Genomic DNA, 26338 nt, shown 5'->3' with positions numbered 1-26338 from the left:
AATTCAAATTCTAAAATGCAATTCTATTAAGAACTAAGACATATAACAAAAATTAAATTTTAGAAGAGTTCTTTCTCACTCCACGTATTCTATTTTTTCCTGTTTCTTTCTTTCCCACACATTAAAACTCATTAGTTATTTTAAATTTGTCTAACTTTACTGAATTACTAATTCATGAAGAAACATAACAAACAAGTATCTAACAGAATCAAACAAAATGATCCATCACTGCTGTTAATAGGAGGGACCAAACCAGCTCACGATACCTCCTGCTTGGAACTGATACTTCATATCCTTCTGTAACTCATGTGCATGATAAATCTTTCCAATTTGCTACATAGGACAGTTGAATTTTATTTAGTGCTACTTTAAAATAAAATCAACCCTTCTGTTTCTGAACAAGAAATGTTGTGAACAACACACACAACAAACACAATTCCAGGACAGACATTCCCTGCAGCATCTGTGGACCAGGAGGACTGGAGGTCAGAAAATTCAAAGGGTTGTGGCAGAACTAACCCCACAGGGTATTTGTAACGGGAAAGGGAAAGGTGAGGGGATTAAACACGTAAATTACAGGAGCCAAAAAGCACAACAACACTGCAGCTTTGGGTATTTTGCTGTTTGGAACATTTTTTTGTGAAGTGCAAATATGCAAAGCAGCCCCAAGCCTGATGAACTTACCTCTGACAACCTCTTCCACAGACTCTGTAGTTGTGGTGGTAGTGGTTGCAATACTGGTGGTTCTTTCAGTTGCCTCCTCATACTCTTCTCCTGTCTCTTCAATTTCATCACCATCATCATCATCGTCATCAGCATCTTCATCTTCCACAACAGTCAGCTCCTCATCTTCCTCTGCTTGTTCTTCTACCGCCTTATCATCGCTAAATGAAGAAAATTATCATGATGTGTCAGCAACAAAATTACCTCAAGGTCACATGAGAAAACATTTTATTTGAAATCTCTGTAAGGAAAACAGTTACCTGTTTCCTAATCTCCCTCCCTTCCCTTTAAATAGAAAAGAAAGAACCTGGGACTCTGGAATGTCCCAAAAAAGTAAAGATTAAAAATAAAGATCAACATTAGCATCCCATATCTTGACAGCTGAATAATACTGTAAACACGCTCACTCCATTATACCATCAACTAAATTTTATTTTGAAAGAAGATCAACTTTGCACAAAATGCACTCAGTTCATGTGAAAGAAGCAAGAAAGTTCCTCAGGAGCTCTTCTGCCTCTCTCAGGACAGCTTATCTAAAGGTTCCCTGCATGCCTTTCATAGAGGACTACCAAGGACTACTGACCTCAAATTACCAACTACAGAGTTTCTCCTTCTGCTGTTACAAGTGCTATGTGAAAGGAAAGGACACTTCCACAGGACAACAGGAGTAAATAATTAAGTCGACAAGCCAATGCATTTGGTCGATTAAGCGTCAAGAATCTTCTGGGACAATTTTTAGTTCTGTGCCGAGTGATACAGACAACAGATCAAAAAATCTATGTTCAGCTACTGCTACTGTTGCCTTCAAAATATTTCTTGAACTTAATGCTCTGTTGTTGCAAGGTTTCAGGTTTGTTTCTGATCTTCTACTTGAAATTTACTACTAATGAATAAACGATCTTTAAATATGTAAACACATAGTGACTTTCTGTCAACTTCAAGCACAAGTGGGTGTGAATCTTTTTCATGGCATCACATATGGTTGAACAGCCTTCTAGGTGAAGTTAACAACTTCTCCAACTCATTTCAGGGACCAAGCCTTTAATATTTCATTTTATATTATGTTGCCTACTACAACTTTGAAAGCGACCTTGGCAAAACAGAAGACACTATGATTCCTTTTTAACAGGGCATTACGAAGTTAAAACATGCTGATAAAATTTTCATATGCCACAAACCTGACTCTACTAGGAGTTAAGCCTCTATACAAACAAGAATGATTTCCCTGTTCCCTTCTCCCCAAAATACCTGGCATCCAGAAACACAAGAGACACTTCAAATAATACTGCAGCTTTCCCCTGGGGAAACCCAGGTATGTTTTATGAATAGATGTGGTTAAAGCCACCTTGCAGAAGAGTCTGCATGAAAGATGACTTGTTTCCATTTACACAGGAGAAAAGGTTAAAAAGGCGCATAAACCCACTTGGTTCCTCTTTAAATTTTTCTTGATTTCTAAAAACTGGCTTGGAAATTTCACCACCTCCATTGTATCATTCATCTGCAATGACATCATTGTGTGGAGGAACACAGCAATGGAAGTATTTGAGAAAGGAGAGAGGACCATGCAGATTCTGCTGGAAGCTGGCTTCACCATCGAGAAGAGCAAAGTCAGGGGACCTGCCTGAAAGATCCAGTTCTTGGGAGTAAAGTGGCAAGATGGATGGCGTCAGATTCTCAATGACATTATAAATAAGATCACCACAATGTCTCCACCGACCAGCAAGAAGGAAACACAAGCTTTCCTAAGGTGCCATAGGTTTTTCGGGAAAGCACATTCCTCAGTATGGCCAAATCGTGAGCCCTCTCAACCTGGTTACCCACAAGAGGAATGATTTCCACCGGGGCCCTGAACAGCAACAAGCCTTCACCAAGATGAAGCAAGAGACTGTTCATGTGGTTGCCCTTGGCCCAGTTAGGATGACTCCAGAGGTGAGGAATGTGCTCTACTCTGCAGCCGAGATAATGGTTTGTCCTGCAGCCTTTGGCAGAAGGTGCCTAGGGAGACTCAAGGCTGACCACTGGGATTTTGGAGCCAAAGTTACAGAGGGTCTGAAGCCAACTCCACTCCTACAGAGAAGAAAATCTTGGCTGCCTGTGAAGGAGTCCAAGCTGCCTCAGAGCTGACTGGCATGGAAGCACAACTCCTCCTGGCACCCTGACTACCGGTGCTGGGGTAGATGTTTAAAGGAAAGGTTCCCTCTACCCACCACACCACCAATGCCACATGGAGTAAATGGATTGCTCTCATCACACAGCGTGCCCATACTAGAAACCCAAATTGCCCTGGGGTTTTGGAGATAATTAAAAACTGGCTGGAAGATGAAAACATTGGTCTCACTGATAAAGAGCAGGAACAAGCTCTCCTGTACAACCAACTGCCCCCAGAGGGAACACGCTATGCTCTTTTCACTGACGGCTCCGGTCAGGATGAACCAGAAGTGGAAAGCAGCCGTATGGAGCCCCACACAACAGTTGCAGAAGCTACTGAAGGAGAGGGCGGATCAAGTCAACTTGCTGAACATAAAGCTGTTCAGTTGGCCCTGGACATTGTTGAAAGAAAGTGGCCAAAGCTCTACCTTTATACTGATTCCTGGATGGCAGCCAATGCTATGAGGAGTTGGTTGGAAAGGTGGAAAAAGCCACTACTGGCAGCATAGAAGAAAACCAGTCTGGGCTGCTGATGAGTAAAAAGACATTGCCACTTGGATAGAGACTTGCCACTTTCACCTGCCACCAGTGAAAGTCTATCATGTAGATGCCCATGTCCCCAGGAGCTGGACTAATAAAGAATATTGAAATGACAAGCAGACAGACTGGGCTGTAAAAATAAAGGTGTCAAAGATAGATTTAGATTTGCAACACAAAGAAGAATTATTCCTAGCTCAATGGGCCCATGATGCCTCAGGTCATCAGGGCAGAAATGTAATGAAATAAGTAGGCATGAGACTGAAGAGAAGATCTAACCATAGACAATATTTCTTAGGTTATCCATACTCTAAGACATGTACTGCCATCAAGCAGGCCAAGCAGGTAAAACCCCTATGGTACGGTGGGCAGTGGTCCAAATGTAAGTATAGTAAGGCCTTGCAGATTGACTGTATCACACTGCCTCAAACTCGCCAAAGCAAGAAGTGCTATGTGCTCACAACAGCAGAAACCACCACTGGAAGGTTGGAAACCTACCCTGTGTCTCGTGCCACTGTCTGGAGCACCATCCTGGGCCCTAAAAAGCAAATCCTTTGGAAGCATGGTACCCCCAAGAGAATTGAGTCTGACAACAGGACTTATATCAAGAATAATAGCCTTATAAACACCTAGAGAACATAGCATTAAGTGGGTGTATCCTATTCCATACCGTGCACAAGTGGCTGGGAAAGTTGAACAATGAAATGAACTTATTAAAACCACCTTGAAGGCACTGAGTAAGAGGAGTTTCAAGGACTGGGAGATTAATTTAGCAAAGGCCACATGGTTAGTGAACACCCAAAATTGCAACAACCAAGCAGGCCCTGCCCAATCTGAGCCCTTGCAAACAACAGATGGAGATAAAGCTCCAATGGCAGACAAGGAGTACACTGAAAACAACTGCTTGGGTTAATTCTGCCTTCAGCAAGGACAATCCCACCCATGGAGTTGTCTTCGCTCATGGACCAGGTTGCACCTGGTGGGTGATGCAGAAGAATGGAGAGACCTGATGCATACCTTAAGAGGACCTTATTTTAGGATGAACTACTCATGACACTGTGCATGTATCCATATCTATATATAGATACATATACAACTAAGGTAGTGCATGCATGTATATAATTTAAAAGTTTAAATTTAATGTATCATGTTGGTATGGGAAAAAATTTGGGGTGGATAACGTTGGGGGTTAGGTTTCTTTCCTTTTATAAGTATAGATTTTTTCCCTATAAATTCCTAAAAAACGCTAACAACAGAGTACTTTAAAAAAAAAAACAAAAGAAGCTGCCAAACTCAGGAGAAGGCATCCGACTGCACTTCTCTTATCTGAGAGTTTCTCTCTGAGAGACAGAGATGCCGTGAGAATTGAGCAGTAGACAGAGGTTTCACAGATCCCAAATCCAGGGGGACTTGCTTTGGAAGGTTATACTGCTGCTGATGGGCAAGGCACACAAGCTTCTATTGCAGTGCAGGTTAAGGGGATGATTGCCCACTTAGGGTTCTTTGAATTACATAAGAAGTGGTAAAGAAAAGGAAAATTGAATATGCTGCACTGATCTACGAATACAAAATTTTCTAGGGAATTTATAACTGCAGGATCAGTAAAAGACTGGGCTAAGACAACTGCTAGTTTTCTCTCTTGGCTTCAGAGGAGGATGGTTGGAGCTGCTGCTTGAAAAAGCAATTTGCTGCTATGGCCAGAGCCCAGCCTGGAGCTGCTTCTTCTGCTGTGGGGTGATCTTCTGCTCCTGAGAGCAGCCCCTGAGCTGAGACCTCATTATCACCTACCCCACTAAAAGAGGGACCTATCACCATCTGCTCAGGTGCCTGAGATCCTGAGCTCGCCTCTCCCTGCCCTGCTGGGAGCCTGGCTGCCACCACCATACCCCCGCTGCTTCTTCAGCACTGCTCTGACTTTTATGCCGGTCTGCAGCCCCCCACCCCCTGCCTGACATCCTGCCAGCCCAGCTTGGTGCTTCCAGGTGTCCTGCTGAGGCACCGGGATCAACGCCCCAGGGAGGTTGTGAAGCAAAAGCTTCTTTTCCACAGCAGCCACAGGGGAATCATCGCACCCGCCCTGCCCACCAGGAGCCCCCAGCACCCTGCCAGCTCTGACCATCACTGCACCAAAGAGCAAAGTGACTGCAGCTGAGAAGGCTGCTGCTGGGTTTCTGCTTCTGTTTGTTGTTAATGCCATAGTTGTTATTGCATTGATTTGCTTTATTATATGTCCCATTCTTGGCTGTTTTTGATGGGCTAAAAAGGTTCGGGGTAGCCTTGGGGCAGCCCGCGCTCCAAAGGACAAAAGGAGTCTTCAGTATTTATTAATTTTTTATCTACAATATCTTCTCTTGGCCCAAGAGAGGTCCGCACAGCATGTCAGCCATGAGCACACTGCGTGCCCTCGGGGTATTAAGGTATGCATCTTTATACCCAAAACTACGTATAAGATATTTACCTTTTCCCCCCAATACCTTTCACCCTTATTGACAAGTGCACATTTAGTAAGAACCAATCTCAAAGTGCCACCACCACCACAGAAGATGGAAGACAAGAAGAAGAAGAAAAAGGACAGGACACGCCCCAATTCCTCCATCTTCTCTCCCTAACACCCCCCTGTACTGAAATTCTAAACCCTGTGTTTCACACCATAACTAATCTATCTCTTCACCATTTATCCCCTGTGATTCTCCCATCCTCATACAGGTGATGTTTCCTGTGCTGGGTCAAAGTCCAACCACCAGACACTTCTGGCCACGTTCCAGGACCTCCGAGCCCCCCAAGGGTTGTCTCCGTGTCTCTGCACATCAGGATTGCTGTGCTGAGATCCCACAATTATACATATAAATAAAAACTGTTATTCCTATTCTCATATCCTTGCCTGAGAGCCTCCTAAATTTCAAAAATTATAATAATTCTGAAAGAAGGGTTTGTTTACATTTTCCGTTTCAAGCCAGGCTCCTGCCTTCCTTAGCAGGTACCTGCCTTTCAAACTAAGACAACAGAGAAAACCTGGAAGTTTCCAGCTTGGTCATCACTCCTAAAGATGTTAAGCTTTGGACATCAAGGACACCAAAGCTTCCAGCTAGTTCCCACACACAGGCAGGAGGGCCACCAGGCTGTGCTGAGTTGCAAGAGCAGCCAGAGCTTGCGGGTCACTTGACTGAGCTGCAGCTATTCAGGGAGAGGGCTGCAGTTATACTGAAAGTCAGCACCTACGTCTGACTGTCCCTCAGGCAGACTTCAAGGTAAATTTTAATTAAAGGTGATGATAGCAACAAGGAGCTCCACTGCTTAAGAATGCTTGTGACCTCTTTGTCAGAGTTAAAAACTATTTTAGGATGAGCATGACAAGACAATTTTGAAAGCACATGTGGATCCTGCCTCTTGGCCTCATGAATAAAACGGGTACATACATCACCAAAATACACCCTCCCACCTTCCTCCAAGTACTGCCAACAAGTCACAATAAGCAAGTCACATCCTTTTACATCCAGGCCCAGGTGGTGGTCAGATATTGGGTGGGAAGGACACCCAACTGTGAGGCACTGCAGCCCAAGCTACCTCCACATCCCCTCTAATAGTGTGGCTACAACATACAGCTCAGCTTTTCTTCCCCCTGTGGAGAAAACACCCTTGACAAAGCAAAAAAAAATAAAATACAGTGACTAAGGGACAACTGTTGGAGGTGAAAACACAACAGTCTGAAAAAGGGCATTTATTAACTGATTGGCTGCAATATGCTTTCCCCTACACATTGAGAACTACAAATGCAAATATTTTAAAATTGAAATCTGGTAACTCGAGATATAAAGCTATCTCAAAATAGATCACCCACATTTGATGGATTCTGCTCTGTCATAGTTTTGAGAAACAAGAATATAATCATCTGCTTTTCAGCTTGTCACCTCCACCTCAAACATGTCACCTTCACTTTGACTTGAGTACCCATGTGAGGTGACAAATGTAGACTTGAGTAAGCACTTTAAACAGATGTGCTTTAGTAGCAGAGAACATTGGCAATTTAGCTTTAGCAAAGTGTTCTCCTACCTTACATTTCCCTTTTCCTTCACAATCAATTTAGAACTAAGGCATATATGTATCGATAGCCACAAAAAACATATGCTCAGATATGAATAAATATACACATACAAAATATTTGAATTACCACGTACAGTCATGTAAGAATTTTTTTTAAATATATACATATATATAACTAAAATTCAAGAGTATTTCTAGCTGCAATACAGCTAAAATGTACTTGGTTTAAGAGGCAGCAAGACATGGCTGAGTCATTCTAAAAGAACTACCAATTACTTGGCTCTTCATCTGCAGATGAAGGACAAGTGCCCCATAGAAGGGCATTTTCATTTTTCTTTTGCAAGCACTTCTGAGGGAGGGGAGGGTAAAAAAATCAGTATTTGCTTGGAATTTCAGAAATGGATTGAAATGCAATTACAGCTCCCATTCCTAGAGAAAACAAAGTTCATGAAATTATTCTTGAACTCATCTCATCAGATATTAAACTGCCTTATGAGGAAGAAAATTGACTTCAATAGTAAATTAAATGTTCAGTGAAAAACACAAAAAAGACAGAAATACAGCGGATATTTGTCTTATGAACAAGTACTCTATACCCCTGTAGGCTCTTTTATTTAAAATATTTTGGCACCTTTGATCTTGTATGTATAAGACATGTAGTTTATATATAGGTGTATAAATACAATAAATATGTTATTATACTTATATAATAATATAATATATTAATATTAGTATATTAGTATATTATTATATAAATATAATAACATGTTTATTATATGGTTAATTATTATATATAATATTATAGTATATTTAATATATTTATTAAATATCTATATATTTAATAGATATTTAAGATAGATGGATAGATCTATCTTGTGCGAATATATTTTTATATAATGAAAAAACCAAACATTTCCATTAGAACATGGTCTGCGCTCATTTCTTAGAATGAGAGAACATTTAAACACTCAATCAAAATCTAAATTAAATATATAGAAATGACACAGTAAAGCCCAAAAGCAGCTTTACAAATCTTACTGAAAGGGTTATAAATAGTGACACTGACAGTTGTTAGACGTACAAATCAGAAGAAAGTCCAAAGGTATCAATATGGAATATGTAAAGTTCTTTGATGTAGGCTTTTGCATCAAGCAGTCTGACCATTCACTCCTGTTTATGACAGAAAACTGGAAATTATTGGGAAGTATTTATTTTAAACTTATTCCATAATTCACAAAAGACTCTACCTTGCAGCACTTACCAATGCTTTGTCAGGAAAGATTTAGTTGCCCACTATTATATATGTTCTCATTATTCTTAGGTCTTAATGCCACCCGATTCCATCAAATTACAGCAACTCAATGTCTGTCCATCTCTGCACTGTTCTTTGAATTGCTTCCATTTAGATTATTAGCAAGTCTAAACATAACACAATTCAGACCTATAAACTTTCTGCATTATTCACATAATTTGGTCCCCATTTATTTTCTGGGTATTCCTTGAAACCACTTGCAATCAGCCCCAAGTTTTAGATCTTGTGCATTATTTATACAAAAAAGAAGTGGAAACTCTGCATTAGCACAGTATAAAGTGATGAAAGCTTGGGGAGCACAAACAGAATTTGAACACTGATCTTAGTTTATGAAGAAAGCCATTTTTGCAAGATGTCCTGGCATCCAGTTGCAAGGACATGACTTGAGGTACTCTGCTCTTTCAATTGCTGTCTGACATGCTCAGATAAATGTGATATAGCAGATATATGTGATATAGTCAGATATAGCACTAACGTGCTCAGTGATATGAAAAGGTTTTAACACCACCAGACCACTCAGTTATCACAGGGTGTTACAACACAGTTATAACTCATATCTGGCTCAAAATTAACCTGTGTGCACAGGGGATGGGAAGGGTAAGGACAGGGATGGTATCTTCTCACCCATCACTGCCTTGCAAAGGAAACCTCCAGGTTCCTTCTCAACAGCAGCAAATTGACAAATCTGTCAAAGGCTAGATAATAAAGCACATTTTGTTTTAGATCATGTTTAGAAACTAACTGTCAGCAGAAAAATGTTCTTATGTCAATAACAATATAATAAATATAATAAATGTAATGTAATAAATATAATGTAATAAATATAATGTAATTAATATAATGTAATTAATATAATATAATATAATATAATATAATATAATATAATATAATATAATATAATATAATATAATATAATATAACATAATATAATATAACATAATATAATATAATATAATATAATATAATATTTAGCACACAGCTAATGCCTATTACAAATGAAGCATTTCAAGAACTCCACTAGTTATGTTGGTTGATACCTGCTGCAATACCCCAGACTGCAGATGAAGCATCTTAGGAGAACTCCATTTGTCATTTATTTGTCAAAAAATATTAATTTAGGCATTTTTGTTATAAATATGGCAATAATTCTTGCTGAAAAATTATAAAGGCACTAAAAAGCGTGCCTTAAAAGTGTATTTTTTAACAATAAACTTTACTGTAAAAAGTTAAAAATAAAAGGAGTAGAACACTGATGTTTCAACAACTGTAAATGCATGTTCATCTATAAGGTGCAAAGACTCCTCTATGCCAAGGTCTTTTAGACAGATTTTTGGCATCTTAATAACAAGTTGAAGAGTACAAAGTCACTGTACCTTCCATCTGCATAGTCTGCATCTGCACCTCCCCACCAGACATCTGAATCATCATCTTCAGCATCAGCTGAATCAAGATTGTCGCTTTCCTCTGCTAAGGGGCAGCAGACAAACTCCACACCACGAAACTTGTCAATTCCACAGGGCAGCAGCATGCCATAGTCGTGCAGATTCATGCTCTTCTCACTACAGGACTGCAGAAAAGAGGGGGAAAAAAGCAGCAACAATATAGGCACAGAGGAAGATGAAAAAAATCTCACAGACCCTGAGAAAATATGAAGGGACTACATACTGCCTTGAGAAGTTAAAGCTGGTGACCTGCATCATCTCTGAAATTTGAAGCACAATTTACAAAGATCACGCTTGCATTCACTACTTTACTGTAAGCAGCTCCCTACCCATGTCCACTGCAAGCAACAAGCTCTCCTATCAGTCTTTCTCAGAACAAAGGATTGTCTTCTCCTACATACATACATGATAACTCCTAATCTTCCTGTCTAAAATCCTCACAGGCTTTGTCTCATAACAGAAAACATGATGACAGAATAATTATTTGATGTGTTAATCCCAATTCTGATGCATTATGCTATTGAAAACTTCACCTCAAGAAAAAGCAACATTTGAAATACCTCTTACACTGGAAACACACTGTGTCTGGTCTGACACCTCTGCCAGTACAGCACCTCCTAGCTTTGTTTGCAAAACAGTTGGGCATAATTACACCTTAAAGATACAGTGATGTGTGACAGATGAAAAAAGGAAAATGGTTCAGTGTTGCACAGTGATGATGTCCTTCCAGGCCATTGCCATTTCAAGTTTGCAAGTAGTCAAAATGAACCACACTTCCTTTGTGTGAAGGTTGGTGCCTTACATGTTTTATTTAAGTATAATACAAACAAGAACTGAAAATTTGAAAAGCTGCTGATCCCATTTCAAATTTCATCTCCAGAAGGTGGAACAATGTACAAGCTAGAGGGTCCAAAAAAACCAGCAACCAGAAATCCTGGAAACCCATCTTACTTTTTATTCCTAAATCTCTCTGTGTAAGGAAAAAACAGAACACATTAGCAATTGTAACACTAAGTTTATTTCTATTTTCAGTAAAGCATTGTTAAATTGTAAGAACTCTGTGCCTGCAAAATGCCTTTGGCTAGTCCTTGTTTGATCAGCTCTCCTACCCTTTTCTGCTGAATTTCACACAGTGCACTCCTTGAGGCCTGTTTGATCTCTGTGGGTATCTGGCATACCAGTATCCATGATAATTACTGGATAATATCCACCCAGGAAAATGATTCAAGGTAAATCCTAGGCATTTAGTTCCAGTGCTAACACAGAAAAGTGGAGAAAGCAGAAAACACAGTGAGTTTGTGAGTGATTGTGAAAAAAAAAAGATGCTATGAAAGAGGGTCAATGTTCAAAGGTCAATGGTAAGTATTCAGTCATGGTCTCTATTGTGCTCTGACTCCCATTTCCTGCCTTACAACAAAACCCAAAATGCTTCTCACTCAAACATTTGAAAGTATTTCTATTTGTTTTCCATGTTGCTGCTGTATTTTAAATAATCCTCAGAAGAGTGACACAGCTTTAAAGAAGGAAGGCAGGAAATTTTAAGACAGATGAATGTACCTCTTTAGCAACAGTATGCCAATGCAGGTGAGTTTCACACACATCCATTCTTTCCTGGTGAAGGAACTTGCACTTGTCTGGCACCAGAAGAGCGTCACTCACAAACTCGCCCACTGGAAAGGAAAAGAAAAGAAATAAACACCCAAGAAATATTACTTTTACTTCCAACATCTCATCCTGTTAAACCTCTAGCTACTCCTAGCAGCTTTTGTGAATGAGTGGCAGGTTTGCAGAGAATGGAACAGTTTCTAGATGGTGCTTCAAATCATGACCATCTTTCTACTTGTCATTGGAAAAGAGCTCCAGCTTTTGATTTCATATATATTTGTTTATGAAAACCTCAGCATAATAAAACTTGCAGGACCCATTGCAGATATATGTGGTGCAACAGGAAGTCAGGAGTTGGCAGGTCTAATTCCAGGAAGGGGACTACAGGGGCAGAGAGGGACAACTATGCTTTGTATCTTAACAGCAGTAGGGAAAGGGTATGAAGTGTTCTGAAATACTTTGGTGTTCTACATAAAACAAACGACACCATCACCTTGTTTCAAAGCATTTGAGACTATTTCCATTGATACAGTGCTAACAGCAACACAGTCAACTCAGTTATTTTTGCTGCTGCAGCCTCTTCATTGCATCCTCATTTCATCAGGCAGATGAATTCATGTTAGCCCAGAAGGTTGATAAGCAAGTAGAGTTTATCATCTAAGAAACAAGATGATTCATGATCACCAGAATATCTGGTAAGATCAAACTGGGTGAAGAGTCTTTTTTCCCAAGGACATAACTGACCAAAGAGACTGTGCCATCTTTAACAGAAGAACAAAAATTTACATGCTTACGAAATGAACACTGCTCACAGCATCAATACTCAGAAACTCAGGTGCTAAGTAACATGATTTATTAGACTAAACTCATGGTAATTCTGTACAACTCTGATGTTGCAAATTAATAACCCCAAACCTTCTCAAAGACATCTTTTAATGGGAAAATTACATAGTACTTTAGGGAAGTGCATATACTGAACATATACTGAATTGTGGAAGCTCATGACTCAGCTGGTATAGATCAGCTCCCTAAAGCCCACTTGTCTGTAGCCTACAAAAAACTACAGTCTGTGTTACCTGAAAGAATCAAGATGGTTCAATGGCTATTAGGATGCAATAACAGGTTAATTGATCAAAATGAAATGACTCCAAGTTTACTGTTGAGTAGAGTCATCTCAGGAAGCTGATGAAGTGACCCTTAAGGCTTACAATTAAAAAGTCAGTTTTAAAAATAACCAACACCCAATGCAGAGGAAAAAGGCAGAATTCAACAAACAAACCTTTGCTATATACCACACCAAGATGTGTATTTCACACTAAATTCCTCACTATATTTCAGTGCCTTTGATTTGAAGTCCTTAAAGTCAATTAGTCAACTAGGAAATAGTAACTAGTTTCTGTTCGTTATTTAACTAGGAAAAAAAAAATTGTTATTTTTATGCTTCCCTAGCACACCCTAATGCCTGCAAATTAACAGAAGCATTTTCTAGAGGTGTCCAAAATTACCTTGCAAAAATGAGTTCGTACACTTTCTGGTAACCCTAAATACAAAATTTGCATTTTCATTGAACAAAGTCTCAGCTCCCAGTGGTGTCACACACCAATCCTGCAGTGAAAGTCGCATAAATTTGCAGCTTTTTGCAGACCAGCCTGGCACATACTTGAACTTTCTCAGGACATAAGTAATTGGCAACTATTAATGCTTTAATTTAGTCAAGTGCCTGAGCAGTGGACAAGCACACAGAGGCTTTGCTGAAGACTCAAGAGTATGATTATTTCATGCAGAACTGCAGTGTCCTGCAGCTGGGGAGGAATAACCCTGGCCACCATCACAGGCTGGGGACCAACCTGCTGAAGAGCAGCTCTGCAGAGAAGCACCTGGAGTCCTTGTGGCCAACAAGCTGTCCCTGAGACAACAGAGCCCTGGGGACCAAGGAGGCCAATGTGATCCTGGGATGCATTGGGAAGAACATTGCCAGCAGGTGAAAGGAGCTGATCCTGCTCCTCTACTCAGCCCTGCTGAGGCACACGTGGAGTGCTGTGTCCAGTTTTGGGCTCCTCAGGGCAAGAGAGACAGGGAGCTCCTGGAGCAACTCCAGTGGAGGTTGCAGAGATGAGGAAGGGCTGGAGTTTCTCTCTTATGAGGAAAGGCTGAGGGAGCTGGGGCTGTTCAGCCTTGAGAAGAGACTGAGAGGGAACCTCATCAGTGTCTGTCAGTGCCTGCAGGGAGGGGCCAGAGCAGGGACCAGGCTCTGCTCAGTGGGGCCCAGCAATGGGACAAGAGGCAATGGGCAGAAATGGATGCACAGGAAGTTCCGCCTGAACATGAGGAAGAGCTTCTTTCCCGGGCACTGACCAGGCACTGGAAAAAATCACACAGAGAGGGTGTGCAATCTCTCTCACTAGAGATATTCCAGAACCACGTGGATGCAATCCTGTGCCATGTGCTCTGGGATGATTCTGCTTGAGCAGGGATATTGAACCAGATGGCCCACTGTGGTCCATTCTAAACTGACCCAATCTATGATTTGGTGAAAAGTAACACAATCGGATGTACCACTGAGTTACATCCACCAAATGGAAGATGGAAAGCTGTCACAGACATGTTTTATGAAAAATCCTTTCCTTAGGATTGTTCCTCCTGAGAAGCTGAGAGGCCTCAGGAACAAAACACAAACAATGATTATCTGCTGCTGTGGAATGCAACAGGTGGATCTGTGATTGGTCTCATGCTGTTGTTTCTAATTAATGGCCAATCACAGTGAGCTTGGACTGTCTGGGTCAGCCACAGGATTTTGTTATCATTCTTGTTCTATTCCTAGCTAACCTTCTGATGAAATCCTTTCTTCTATTCTTTTAGTATAGTTTTAATATAATATATGTCATAAAATAATAAATCAAGCCTTCTGAAACATGGAGTCAACATTCTCGTCTCTTCCCTCTTCCTGGGACCCCAGCGAACACCACCACAGAAGGCTGTATGTCCAAAGTTCTGGGTAAGGCAGTTTGGGCTTCAGTGTCATTAAAAGTATGCATGAGTATGCAATAATTTAAAATAAAGCACATTAATTTTTGAGCATCTAATTATATCAACCAACTCATAACAATACACTACAGAAATACTAGATGTTCAGATGTCAGTGAAGATACTGTGTTAGATCTGATTAGCACACAGAAAATGTGCACTGCTTTATAGAATCATATTGCTTGAAAATAAGGCAGCAGCATCGTCACAGTAACCCAAATTCTCATTTCAGATGAGGCTCCATGTTGCAAACAATTTGCTGAATTTCACAACATCCATTGGAACAAGCCCTCCTCTGTTTTTTGGAAGGAACAGAGGACCTGGGGAGAAGGATGGCTGCTCATGGTAATACTCCTTCAATATACAGAATTATAGCAAATTAGGTGTGCAAAAATCTAGGCAAAAGCAATCACTTGCAACTTCACATGTGATTTCTATTGCCTTCAATTCTATTTTTATTACAAATAAAATTTAACTTTATCCATTATTTAGACATACACAGAGCTAATGGGAGAGCACCCAAAGAGAGGCTCTAAAAATAAGGAAAAACTGAAATACTACTTTTCTTTGCCAGTGCATACCATGACAGAGAGAGCTATGCATTACTACATTTCTTTGACTGATGGAGCAACCCAGACCAGTGCTGGTTATAATTTCTACTGATGGGATTGCCAAATTCAACTCCAATATTATTTTTAATTCCAACACAGCAATAAATGGGCTTTGCATCATATTGGGCTGGCCCTCAACACCCCGCCTGTTTTGCTTAAGCAGGATCAGCACTTCCCTAGGTGGCAGCACTGCCTTAAAAGCCTCCCTGGCCCTAAGCTGTCCCCTTGTCCTTACCTTGCCCCTGATCCCCCAGCAAGTCAGAGTAAACCCTGACCAGACCATGGATGGGGGAACTTGCAACATCTGTACCAACCACAAAGCATTGGTATAATTTCCAACAACAACACTACCTGTGTCTGCCTTATATTTATCACTATTTCACAGTACTTTTCTGCCTTATTCAGTGTCTCTTGTATTTTGATTACAACTGGAAATCTGTCCTGTGCAGAGGTACTCTAATAATAACCATGATGGCACCATTTTTCCCTTGATGAGTTTATAAATCCATACATCCTCTCAGGTTATCCAACACACCAGTGTTACAGCTACTTCTGTTCCAGTAGCTCCTCACCCACTTTTGCACGGAAGGGCTGGTTAAAACCAGACCCTGCTGGCTAATGGGTATCTGGCCATCTGGAGAAAATAGCTCTTAAGGGGAATTCTGAGTAGAGGTTGTGTTACCACATTAAAACTCACCATCATGTGCCCATCATTCATTTAGCTGAAGGCTGCCAACATTCTGCTCAACATCCTGCAAATTGCTTCTTGCTTAACTTTCCATTTTTAACTACACATCACCACAACATGTATCGTGTCAACATAGTAAGTCATATTTTAATTTAATTTTAGAAATATCATCTTTGTCCCCATAACGCCAGTAACCCCTCTCCTGATGTCCAGTTGTCCACTTCTTTTATTGCCCCATCCTGGTATATCACAACAGGTTACCAGCTCACACTGTTCAAAAACAGTTTTGCTGGATGTTATAATGCTACATTTTAATATTAAGTAACTTAATTTCAGTCAAGGACTTTCTATAATCTGAAAAATACTCTTGGAACAACAACAGATTTTTTTGCTTTAAGACCAGAAGTTCTGGTCCAGAAATTTCATTTTTCAACACAGCAAATACTAAGAATATCATTAAGAATCAATCTCCAACAAAAGAACTGGAATTATAGTAAAGGCTACCAATCACACAACCTTTAAAATCCTCTGTCTTGGTTTCAAAGACGTGTGTCTGCCAAGGAAGGCAGGAACCTTCCTGGGATGGAAAATATGAACCCCTTCCCTCCAAATTACTGTAACTTTGAAATTGCAGGGCTACTATCAGGCAAAGATACGGGAAAAAGAATAACAGTTTGTTACTAGTGTATGTAAGTATAACAAGACAAACAAACAGCAGCAATGACAGGAACAAGAAACTAATGCAGAAACCCAATAAACAATAAAACAATAAACAATAAAACCCCTTCACTCAGCCGTCGAGTGCTTCCCCTTGGGTGCAGTTCCGGCTGCGGCCAGCAGGGGCACTGCTGGCTCCTGGCCAGGCAGGGCAGGTGCGGTGATTCCCCTGGGCCTGCAGGGGGCGCTGTGGGGCGGGCTCGGCCGCCTCTGTGCATGGCAATGGCAGCTCCAGCAGAGGGAGAGCAAGGAAAGGGCCTTCCTTCCCAAGGAAAAGGGCCTTCCTTCACAAACTCTCAGGCACCAGCCAGTCTCATGGCTCCTCCAGGTGACAAATGGGCTATAGCAGAACCTCAGAGCAGCAGGCTGGAACAGCAGAGGCAAGCGCACCCAGGGTGGGAAAACAAAGTGTAGCAAAGACTCCAAAGCTGTGACAGGAGCCTCAGGGCTCTGGGAGGACATGGAGTTAAAGCGCAGCAAAAAGCCCAAAGCAGCAGCAGGAACAGCAGAGCAGGGCAGTGGCAGACAGGCTTCTGTGGGCAGCTGGGAGACACTTCCTCCAGAGAGGGGGAGGGAGTCAGGGTCCTGTTCCCCGTGGGGCCGGGTGCTGAAAAGGTCCCAGTTCAGCCGCTGCTCCTGCAAGCAAAGGCTCATCCAGAAGAAGCAGTGAAGGACAAGAACTCTGCAGTGTCAGTGAATGCCCTGGGTAGCAGCAGTCCGTCACGAAAACTACAACTGACTGCACTCTGATCCAGAGAGCCAAACAGGGAGAGGGGACTGAGCCTAGCCCCTGACCCCTGGCCAAAATCTCATGGTATCTCTGCACTTTCCAATGGAAAGTCCCCCAGCTACCAAGCTCACTCCTCAGCTAAGAAACTGCACCTTCTCCCCTGTGGCCACATCTATTTTATCTTAAGTACTCATTGTTGCAGTCTCTTAGGCAACAAATGGGAGAAAATTTCCAAGTGAAAAAAAAAAAGGAGAAAATCCTAACCTCCAACATCTTCTCTGAGAAAAAGGCTCAGTAAGTCTGCATGCTCCTAACAAGATGATTGCCCTATCTGTGTAATGGAAGGTATCAAAGCAAAGTAGTACAAAATAAAAGCACTATGTGAGATATGGTCCTGATCAGCAGACTTTCCAGCCACTCCATAAACTAGATGAAATGTAAAGATCCCACTAACACTGAAGAGAAAAAAAGCAAAGATAAGATGATAAAGGTAATAAAAGAAAATCCATTACAAAACCAAACACCTTCTAGCAGATGGCTGGGCTCCAAACCAAAAAGTAATCATGTTCAGAGAAGTACTTTCAAACAAAGCCTGTGTTAAATTTTGCATGAAGAGGCAGTGCACATGCTGAGGGTCTGGGGCTCAAGGCTTCATTTTCATGTCACCAATGAGAACAAAGGCCTTGCTAAAACAAATTTACAAGCTCAAGTGCCTGCACAGTACATATTTGGGAGCATTCAGAGAAATGTGTCACTTCCCTGTGACTTTGTATAGATTATTCAGAGCCATCCCACACTTAGCAAGATGTCAACCAAGGAACAGAACAACCCCTTTCCTGTATTGCTGTCCTGGCTTGGGCTTTGCTCCGCCCTGCTCCCCAGCTCCAACACCTCTGCCACCTCTTGTGCTCACACAGCTACATTTCTTCAGTATGAACTATATTAGGCATACAGTATTACAGCTATTTAATCAGATGTGTAGCTTTAGGAATTTTTATTAAATGTCATGTTTACCTAAATCTTTATGTTTTCTCATTTATAACATTGGTAATTAAAAGTAAGCTGCAATCTGCATGAGTGAGAGAGCAAGCCAAATGCACTGGCCTGAAGTTCAAGGAAACAATGCTTTCTTGGAAATGTTTTTTCTTTTCTTCAGAAGTCCAGAAAAACAGAGAAGATGCAAAGCACCTAGATACTTTTAAAATTTTTCAGTAAAATGGTTTAGTAAGCACAATTACCTAGCAATAAAATGAACCAGCCATAATGGTCTTCCCTGTATTAGACTTAGTACCTATAGATGAAGAGAAGAGGCTGTGCCAGTGAAAATGTGATTTGAAGGAGAGTTTGCTGCTGTGCCCAGCCCCCAGCATGGCTGTCCTCTGAATGTGGACATGACACATATTAAGCCATACACTCAAAGATTTTCATTCTAGTTTGAAGGATTTAAACAGCCTATAGTAAACAAGGGATTTGCAGAGTTCTTCAATTTCAAATTTAATTTTAAATGGAAGTTACAGGCCTCTCCATAAACCCATCCATCAGCCAACATGAATTCAAGGTAGTGCTGATAAAGTGTGTCTGTGCCCCCCAGCAGCCTGAAACATCTATATTTCTCTGATAAGAAGAGGCTTAACTCCTGCCCATAACACTGCCTCCAAAATCAGCTCTGTAGCAAAACTGTTCCCACTCCCTCATTTTATCTGTAGCCTGTAACATGAATTTCAGTTAGAGACCAGAGCAATGCAGACCTGAGTTGGAAGGGCAGGAGCTGAAGTGACAGCATGACCTGCACATCCACCTCTGGTGCACAGAGTAGGAATATCTGCAACTCTTCTGTCTTCCAGAGGCTTGGCCAAAACTGTGCTGGTGAAACAGCAAGGCCAAAGGCCTACAAACCGAATCCTGACTTGAACTGACAGAAAGCTCTTTGTGAGAAGAGAGTTCTGCAGCAGTGAAAAACAACTTTTTTCCTTGAGAAAAACTTTAAGACTGTGGAAAACAACCTGCTTTCCCTGAGAAAGAACTCTAGGACTGTGATAAACACTAGCCACCTGTATAAACTGCTTCTACACTGTTAGATAGAAAAATGAAAACTATCTCTCACAAATAACTTTTTCTGCACATAAACACTGTGAACAGTTGTCGCTGAAGAACACAAAAGAACACAAGCACACCACCGCTCTCAAGGTGAAGGGAAAAAAGGGAAGTTTTATTCTCTGACTCCAATATTTATAGTTTTATAAAAGTGACAACAGGTTGGAAGGTGACAGTGATACCTCTGCAATGGCACTGGTCAAACCAACAGTCCATCAACTCTCTCCTCCTCCATAAAGGAATGAAAAACAATGAGTTATTTACAGAAAGTGTGTGAGAAAGTTCACTACAAGAATGTCAACATCAGAAGGCTTAGAAAATCTTAAAAAACCAGGGTGACAAACAATAATACAGGGTAACAACTTGTTACTGACCAGTTGGGGATAGACAGATAATGTTCTTTAAAACCCTTATAAATAGACACATGTGAAAGAAACCAGGATCAATCTTTTTCTTCTTTGCACCATAAAATCACGTCCTGCATCTTTCATTATTGAGCACCACAGTGACACAAAACCAACACTGATCTCAATATTTACCCTTCATCCTTACAGTACAAGAATTTTTTTTTCCATAACTATAGTTGGAGGGTGGAGGGTGGGAGTGCTATTGATTCTGTTCCTTAGCAGGCATGGTTACTGACCCATCATAGGTAGCAAAAAATACACTCTGATACAATGACTCTCAAGCAAAAAACCTCCACTGTTCTAGCTACAAACGGCAATTCTTTGGGATTAGTAAAGCCCTCCTATTAGATTAAGAACTGACTGATAATTCTAGTTGTACCATTTGGTATCATCTTGATGCTCTTGTAATGGTGCTATGAAATCATGACATTTAAGGTGCTTTCCACAAACACTGAGATGGCACACAACATGCTTAGGACACAAGGTAAAGGGAACTCTTCTGGAATGGACTCATTGACATCTAAATATCTACATGTGCACCACAAGGAGCTTCAGTGTTGATGTATCACATGATCTGCTGTGATTTTTGGCAGCTCCAAATACCTCACACAGAACTCTAGAGTCAAAGGACTAAAATCCTTCACTGCTTCTTGTACCTTTAGGTACAATCCATCAAAGTACATTTGACTGGACTAAAACAATTAACTATGTATGTAGAAATATACATATAATTAATTTGTGGTGCATACTAAGTCTTCATTTCCATAGGGTACCATACATTAAAAAGATTATTTCTGATACCTTCTTCCTCCTTCCTCTGTAGTTCTTCCATCAGAGACATAAATGGAATTTCAGCTCATTTTGCTATTTTGTTGCCTGACTGAATTGTCTGATATAATTGTCTTACTTCCCTGATAGAACACCAGATCAGATTTGATGCATTATGCCACGAGCAGATAAACGTGTTTACATGCAAGAAGATTCAAATGCACATCACCACACACTGGCATCTTTAGAAACAAAGCAAATAAACATTCTTCAAAAGTCCACAGCACCTCAACAGTTTATTACAACTTTAAGTTCATTTACTTCTCTTATGTTTTTTACTTGTTTCCCAAATCTTTGAGGAAAAATTTTGCTGTGAATTCAGTAAGATGCCTTTTCTGTCCCTTTCTTGCTCAGTAATGCAACATCAAAGAGCTGTGGTAAAGCCCATTACCACAGCATCGTGCCACTTGGATTCCTGCTCCTGTCCCACCTTCCTTCTAGGCCTATAAAGTAAAAAAACACCATCCCAGAAGTTATCAGTCTGATCAGCAGCAAAGGTCACCTCAAAAAAGGCTTCTTGAGGGATTTTTCCTTCAGTTTTCTTCCTCTAGGTGCCCACCACTCATGTTAGCAAACTTGCTTGCCCTGCACCACAAATCAAGAGTTTGCCTCTTAAACACAATTTACCAAGAAACAGGCTGCAAAATTCACCTTGGGAAGATGGCAAATTTCTGGACTGAGTTGCTCTCCCTTCTAATTCCTTGGCACACGTTATATCTGCAATGCTTGTCCCACAAATGAGAATTTGTTACAGGCACAACCCCTTCCCTCACAATTACATAATCCTGCCTAATTTATTGGAATTCTTGAGTTAGAAAACAGCAGGAGTAATGAAGTCTGGATAGCCTGACTCCATTCTGCCTCAGTCACACAGCTTTTATGTGATTCTGCCCAAGTAAAACCCTTTTATTCTCCTCCCACACTGCACTTAATTGCTTAATGCTTCTTCCCCTCTCTTTCTACAGCCCCAGCAGACTCTTTAGATCCACTTTTTCCTTTCCTCTCCATTCTGGCAGTAATTCTGCCTGACAAATCTGTAGGAGAACATGCTCAGCTGCTCTGGAGTGCTGCTAAACACATTGGTGACTGAAGCATTGTGGCTTACAGCAGTAAAAAAGATTATAAAGTGAAGGATGCTGTGAGTGGATGCTTGCTGCAGAGTAATAGGTGGCAAATCGTGATGTTTTTTCAAGTAGGGAGGTTGGTTTTTTGAGATTCCAGGTCCCACCCTAAACTGACAGCAGCGTGTCTGGCTAAAACAGGTTTACTGCAGTGCTATAAATAAAGCCAGCCATAAGAAGTTGGAAGGTGCTGAAAGCCAAGCTAAGTTAGAAAAGACTGCTTGATCCAGAATAAGAGGGAATTAACTGGGCTACTCAAATGGGAGGGCAGAATAACCAAATAACTACTGGAAATTATTTGATCTTCAAAAAAGTCAGTAAAATTCACATAAAAGAATGAGCCTGAAAAAAGAACAGTAGCGGAAAACTCCAAGGGAGAGATCTGAAACATTAAAGGCTTAATGAGACTATTTTGTGAAGATTTGCTACAATTTTGCCAAGAATTTGCCTGGGCAGAATTCTGGCCACAACCCAGCAGGAAAAAAAAAATCCAGGAGGAATATAGGACAGTGGTACCTTCAAAGAAAACAGGAGTTTTACTTGAAACAAACCATGTGCCCTCGGGCTGCTTACACAGTACTGCCTAAGAGATGCAGTTCTATCCCTGCTGTTACATGCCACTGCCATTCTGTTTGCAAAACATCCTGTCTCTGTATAGCTTTGTACAGCAAAGTGCAGTAAAAGAAACACAGAAATGTTCCTTAAAACACTGACCACCTCAGCCTGGAAAAGGAAGGGCAAGGGACAAAGAGATAAGAATATCCTGACCTCCATGTCTCTGAAAATTGTCACGAAAAATAAAACCTGAACTGTTCATAAATATTTCTCCTCCTCCAAAACAGGTAGAATTCTTTTTCTTCCACAATGAAGTGCACACATCTCTGTCAAGTACTTAGGGAGACATGCAGGGTGCAAGACTGCAAGAAATACAAAACAAAAGGGAAAAGAACCAAACAATTTCTGAACCACACGTCATATCTTATCTTGAAGACTTCCTATACCCAAAATGGTGCAGAAGAGTGCAGATATCTGGGTGTGCTCCTTTCATCAAGGTAACATTTTTCTAGTCTTATCCTCCTTTTTCTGACAATGCTTTAAAACAGACCAGTTAGTGAGGTAGAGTGTTAATAAGGTCCCAGCCCAATGACTGCTCTAATGAGCAAAGGCTCACCCACAGAAAGGAAGAAGCAGTACAGGACTGGACTCCAGTGCTGACAGTGAATTCTCCCCGCAGTAAGCAACAGCTTGACCATCCTCATTCCAATGCCAAGAGCAAGAGAGCAGCTGCCCCCAGGACCTTGTTCTTTAACTGCCCCCAAAACTCACGGTATCTTCCTCCTCTGTGAGAATTCCCAGAGAAAAAGAAGTGTAGCCAGATGCTACACTCCTCTCCCCACCTTGGTCACCTTTTTTAAGTACCCATAGGCACCCAGTAGTCAGCTCAAAGGAAAAAATTCTGTAAATAAAAAAGAAAGAAACTGAACCCTCAACACAGGTTTTCTTCTAAAGAAGCACAATTCCCAAGTACCCCCACACACCAGAGGCCAAAAGCACTATCTGGACTCACTAACCCAGGAAGGCTCAAGAGGAGAAAACAGGAATGTCATATATATGGGTGCTGCATGTAGTCTTAGTAAAGCACCAGCTATTACCTCAAGAAAAGACCTACTTCATCCTCAGGACAGAAAAATGACATCTACAACGAAACTGTTAGGTCAGACGTGACATACACACACGTGATCAGAGTCCAAGAAGAAAAAAGTTTTTATTCTGCATGTTCTCCTGATTATATACTCTTAACAAAGCTTAACGATCTTAAGTCATTAACTACATCACAATAAATTCTTATATTCATTGGTGCAAAGCAATTAGCATCAATATAATTGTCAAAATTTTATAGAAATGTAATAAGGCACATCTACACATCTACTTAGGCATGTAGTCTAGCTTACAAAAATTTTCATGTATCTTTTCTAATCTGTTTCCAGATTATGCTGATGGCCTTGTCTTCTTCCTTGCTATGGATACACTTGAAAATCATCAATTGTTATTTCTTCTAGTAACTCATCTTTGCCAGCTGTCAAGCCCCTCCATACTATACAACACTGAAAGTCTTTATGCTAGCATCATCAGTCTAGTGTTGAGATACTGTTAATTAAAAAAAACCATGGATACTAAGAAAAAGCCTCAGGTGGTGTATAAAATAAAAAAATTATTTTGCAGAAATGCATTCTCTTCATCATTTTCAGGCTCTTCTTTTATATAAAGTATGCTTTGATTTTTTGCTGATCTATTTTGCATCTCAATATTAATTGCCTCTTATGTTGCAGTCATCCAACTTCACTGAGATTCCCTTTATTCCATGTACTCATATGCTTTAGTTTTATTCCAGTTACACCTTTTTTCATGACTGATGAGCTCCTGTACACACTGTCAGGCAGGACAATAAATAGCAGAGCAGGGCACGACTCAAGTTAGGGGAAAATAGAAGAGCCTACTTGCACATGCTAAGTCAATAGTAGGAAAGGAATTGGATTATTCAAGGCACACTTCTCCATACTCAGTGAATTTTTAATGAAGTCAGTTTCCACAAATGTCAAGGCTAAACTTCCACAAATGAAAGACAGCAGCTTTTAAAAAAACAAAAGCATTTCTAAGAACCTTTACAGAAATTATTAACAAAACTGTATACCACAATTTAATAAAGATGACTGATATTGCATGACCTATTTTAGTGCTCTTCCTCATATTTAAACACTAAAATAAAATTTAGTGGTATTTCTAAAGAGCAGATACATTCCAAACCTTCAGGAATCCTGTATTTGTGAATGTTTTCCCTCCCAGCTGTCTTCAGGTTTTCAAAAGATGAAATTGTGTCTGAATTTCAGAACATATCAGGCTTCACAAAGGCTATCAAATGCACTAATTTTAGCACCCCAGCTATTGACATCACTTTCTGTTACTGCTGAGCTGCACAATGAGTTGCACACCAGCTGTCAGTGTTCCTGTTCCTCCTCTCACAGCAAGCAGCACACATGTTTCGCAGCAAGACCTGCAAATGCAAATCTCCAACCAGTTTAAAATTTTGTGCCCTCCCTCTGGCTGAAGGGATACTCAATGCACTTCACTGTGTCAGATGTACTTGGCAAATGGGCTCTGAAATGGTAACACCATCCAGTGAGAAGCAATTTGGATTAATGAATTCTTTAATATCTTATATATTCATACCAGTGACTTGCTAAAGACACCACTCAAATGGAAAGATGGCATAAAGATTAAATGCTCAGGAATTATTCAGTACAACCGGGACCAGTAATCCTGCTGTGTTTTGCATTATTAAATGATGAGATGTTTCTCATGGACAATTCTTGGTAATTAGAGTAGAGCATCTGGTATTAGGAGTACAGCTAGAGAAGGGCCTGCTTGTCATTGATGTCTAGTGGGAGTAACGACCATAGATAGGTGGAAAGAATGAAAATACTTCAGACATTGAAGGTTTGACCATCAAAAGGTATTTCAAATGCTAACATTTCAATGAGGAATATAACACATTTTAAACAAGGACATGTTTACTTCAGCAAGATTCCAATTCTATTCCCCAGCTCTCCCTTCCCAAACACCTTGATATGGCTCATTTTTAAATAAAAAGTTTGATTCCTTCTACTTCAGTAGTAAGTTAATCCAATTGTTCCTCTCCTTCTTTCTCTTCTGACGAAGAACAGAAATTACTACAAAATCCAGTTCAGGCAGTAAATGTTTGTGTAATACTATCTTGTGCAAATGCTATAATGAGTGAACAAGTAACCTTAGAAGGAGCATTTGAAATAAATAACTCTATAAGCAGCAGCTGAAGATCAACTTCGTAGAAATACTTTGTTGATTATTATCACCCTAGGCAATCACTTCCTGTAACACTGCTGAGTCCTGACCAAACTTTTGCTGGAATTGTTACTACTCATGAGAGAAGGACTATGCCATATTAGCAGTGACATGGGAAAACAAAAAACTACTCTGAGGCTTTGCAAAGTTTACAAGCTATCAAATTAACAATTATCTGACAAAACAATACTTTGTTCTGTACAAAGCAAAGCCTTTACCCATCTCTTAGGAAGAATGACAGTGTGGTCTGGCAGCTCAGGCAGGATGGGACAGCTTGGGAGAAAGAGAAGAGCCTATTTGCACATGTAACTTAAGGAAAATAAAAGCAGTAACCATGCAGACTGAATGCAATATCACAATCAGGATTCAGCCAGCAACACTTTTTGGAAATAAAATCCTAATTACTAGCAACAGACAACTAATAAACACTG

General features: G+C 40.5%; 1 protein-coding gene across 4 annotated transcripts in view; it reads right to left on the bottom strand.

Annotated features, from left to right (window-relative positions):
- Positions 1 to 26338, bottom strand: part of APP (amyloid beta precursor protein) — a 202068-nt gene that overhangs the window by 82451 nt on the left and 93279 nt on the right. For all 4 annotated transcript variants that reach the window (XM_074536151.1, XM_074536150.1, XM_074536153.1 and 1 more), the window contains exons 4-6: positions 11761 to 11873; positions 10135 to 10328; positions 685 to 884 (exon numbers count right to left, since the gene is read on the bottom strand). In XM_074536151.1, coding sequence (XP_074392252.1) covers positions 685 to 884; positions 10135 to 10328; positions 11761 to 11873 — 507 coding nt within the window. The remainder of the gene's footprint in view (positions 1 to 684; positions 885 to 10134; positions 10329 to 11760; positions 11874 to 26338) is intronic.

Source organism: Zonotrichia albicollis, chromosome 2 (genome assembly GCF_047830755.1).
Source record: "Zonotrichia albicollis isolate bZonAlb1 chromosome 2, bZonAlb1.hap1, whole genome shotgun sequence".
In the NCBI taxonomy this organism is placed as follows: Eukaryota; Metazoa; Chordata; class Aves; order Passeriformes; family Passerellidae; genus Zonotrichia; species Zonotrichia albicollis.
This window is presented reverse-complemented; position numbering and strand designations above follow the sequence as displayed.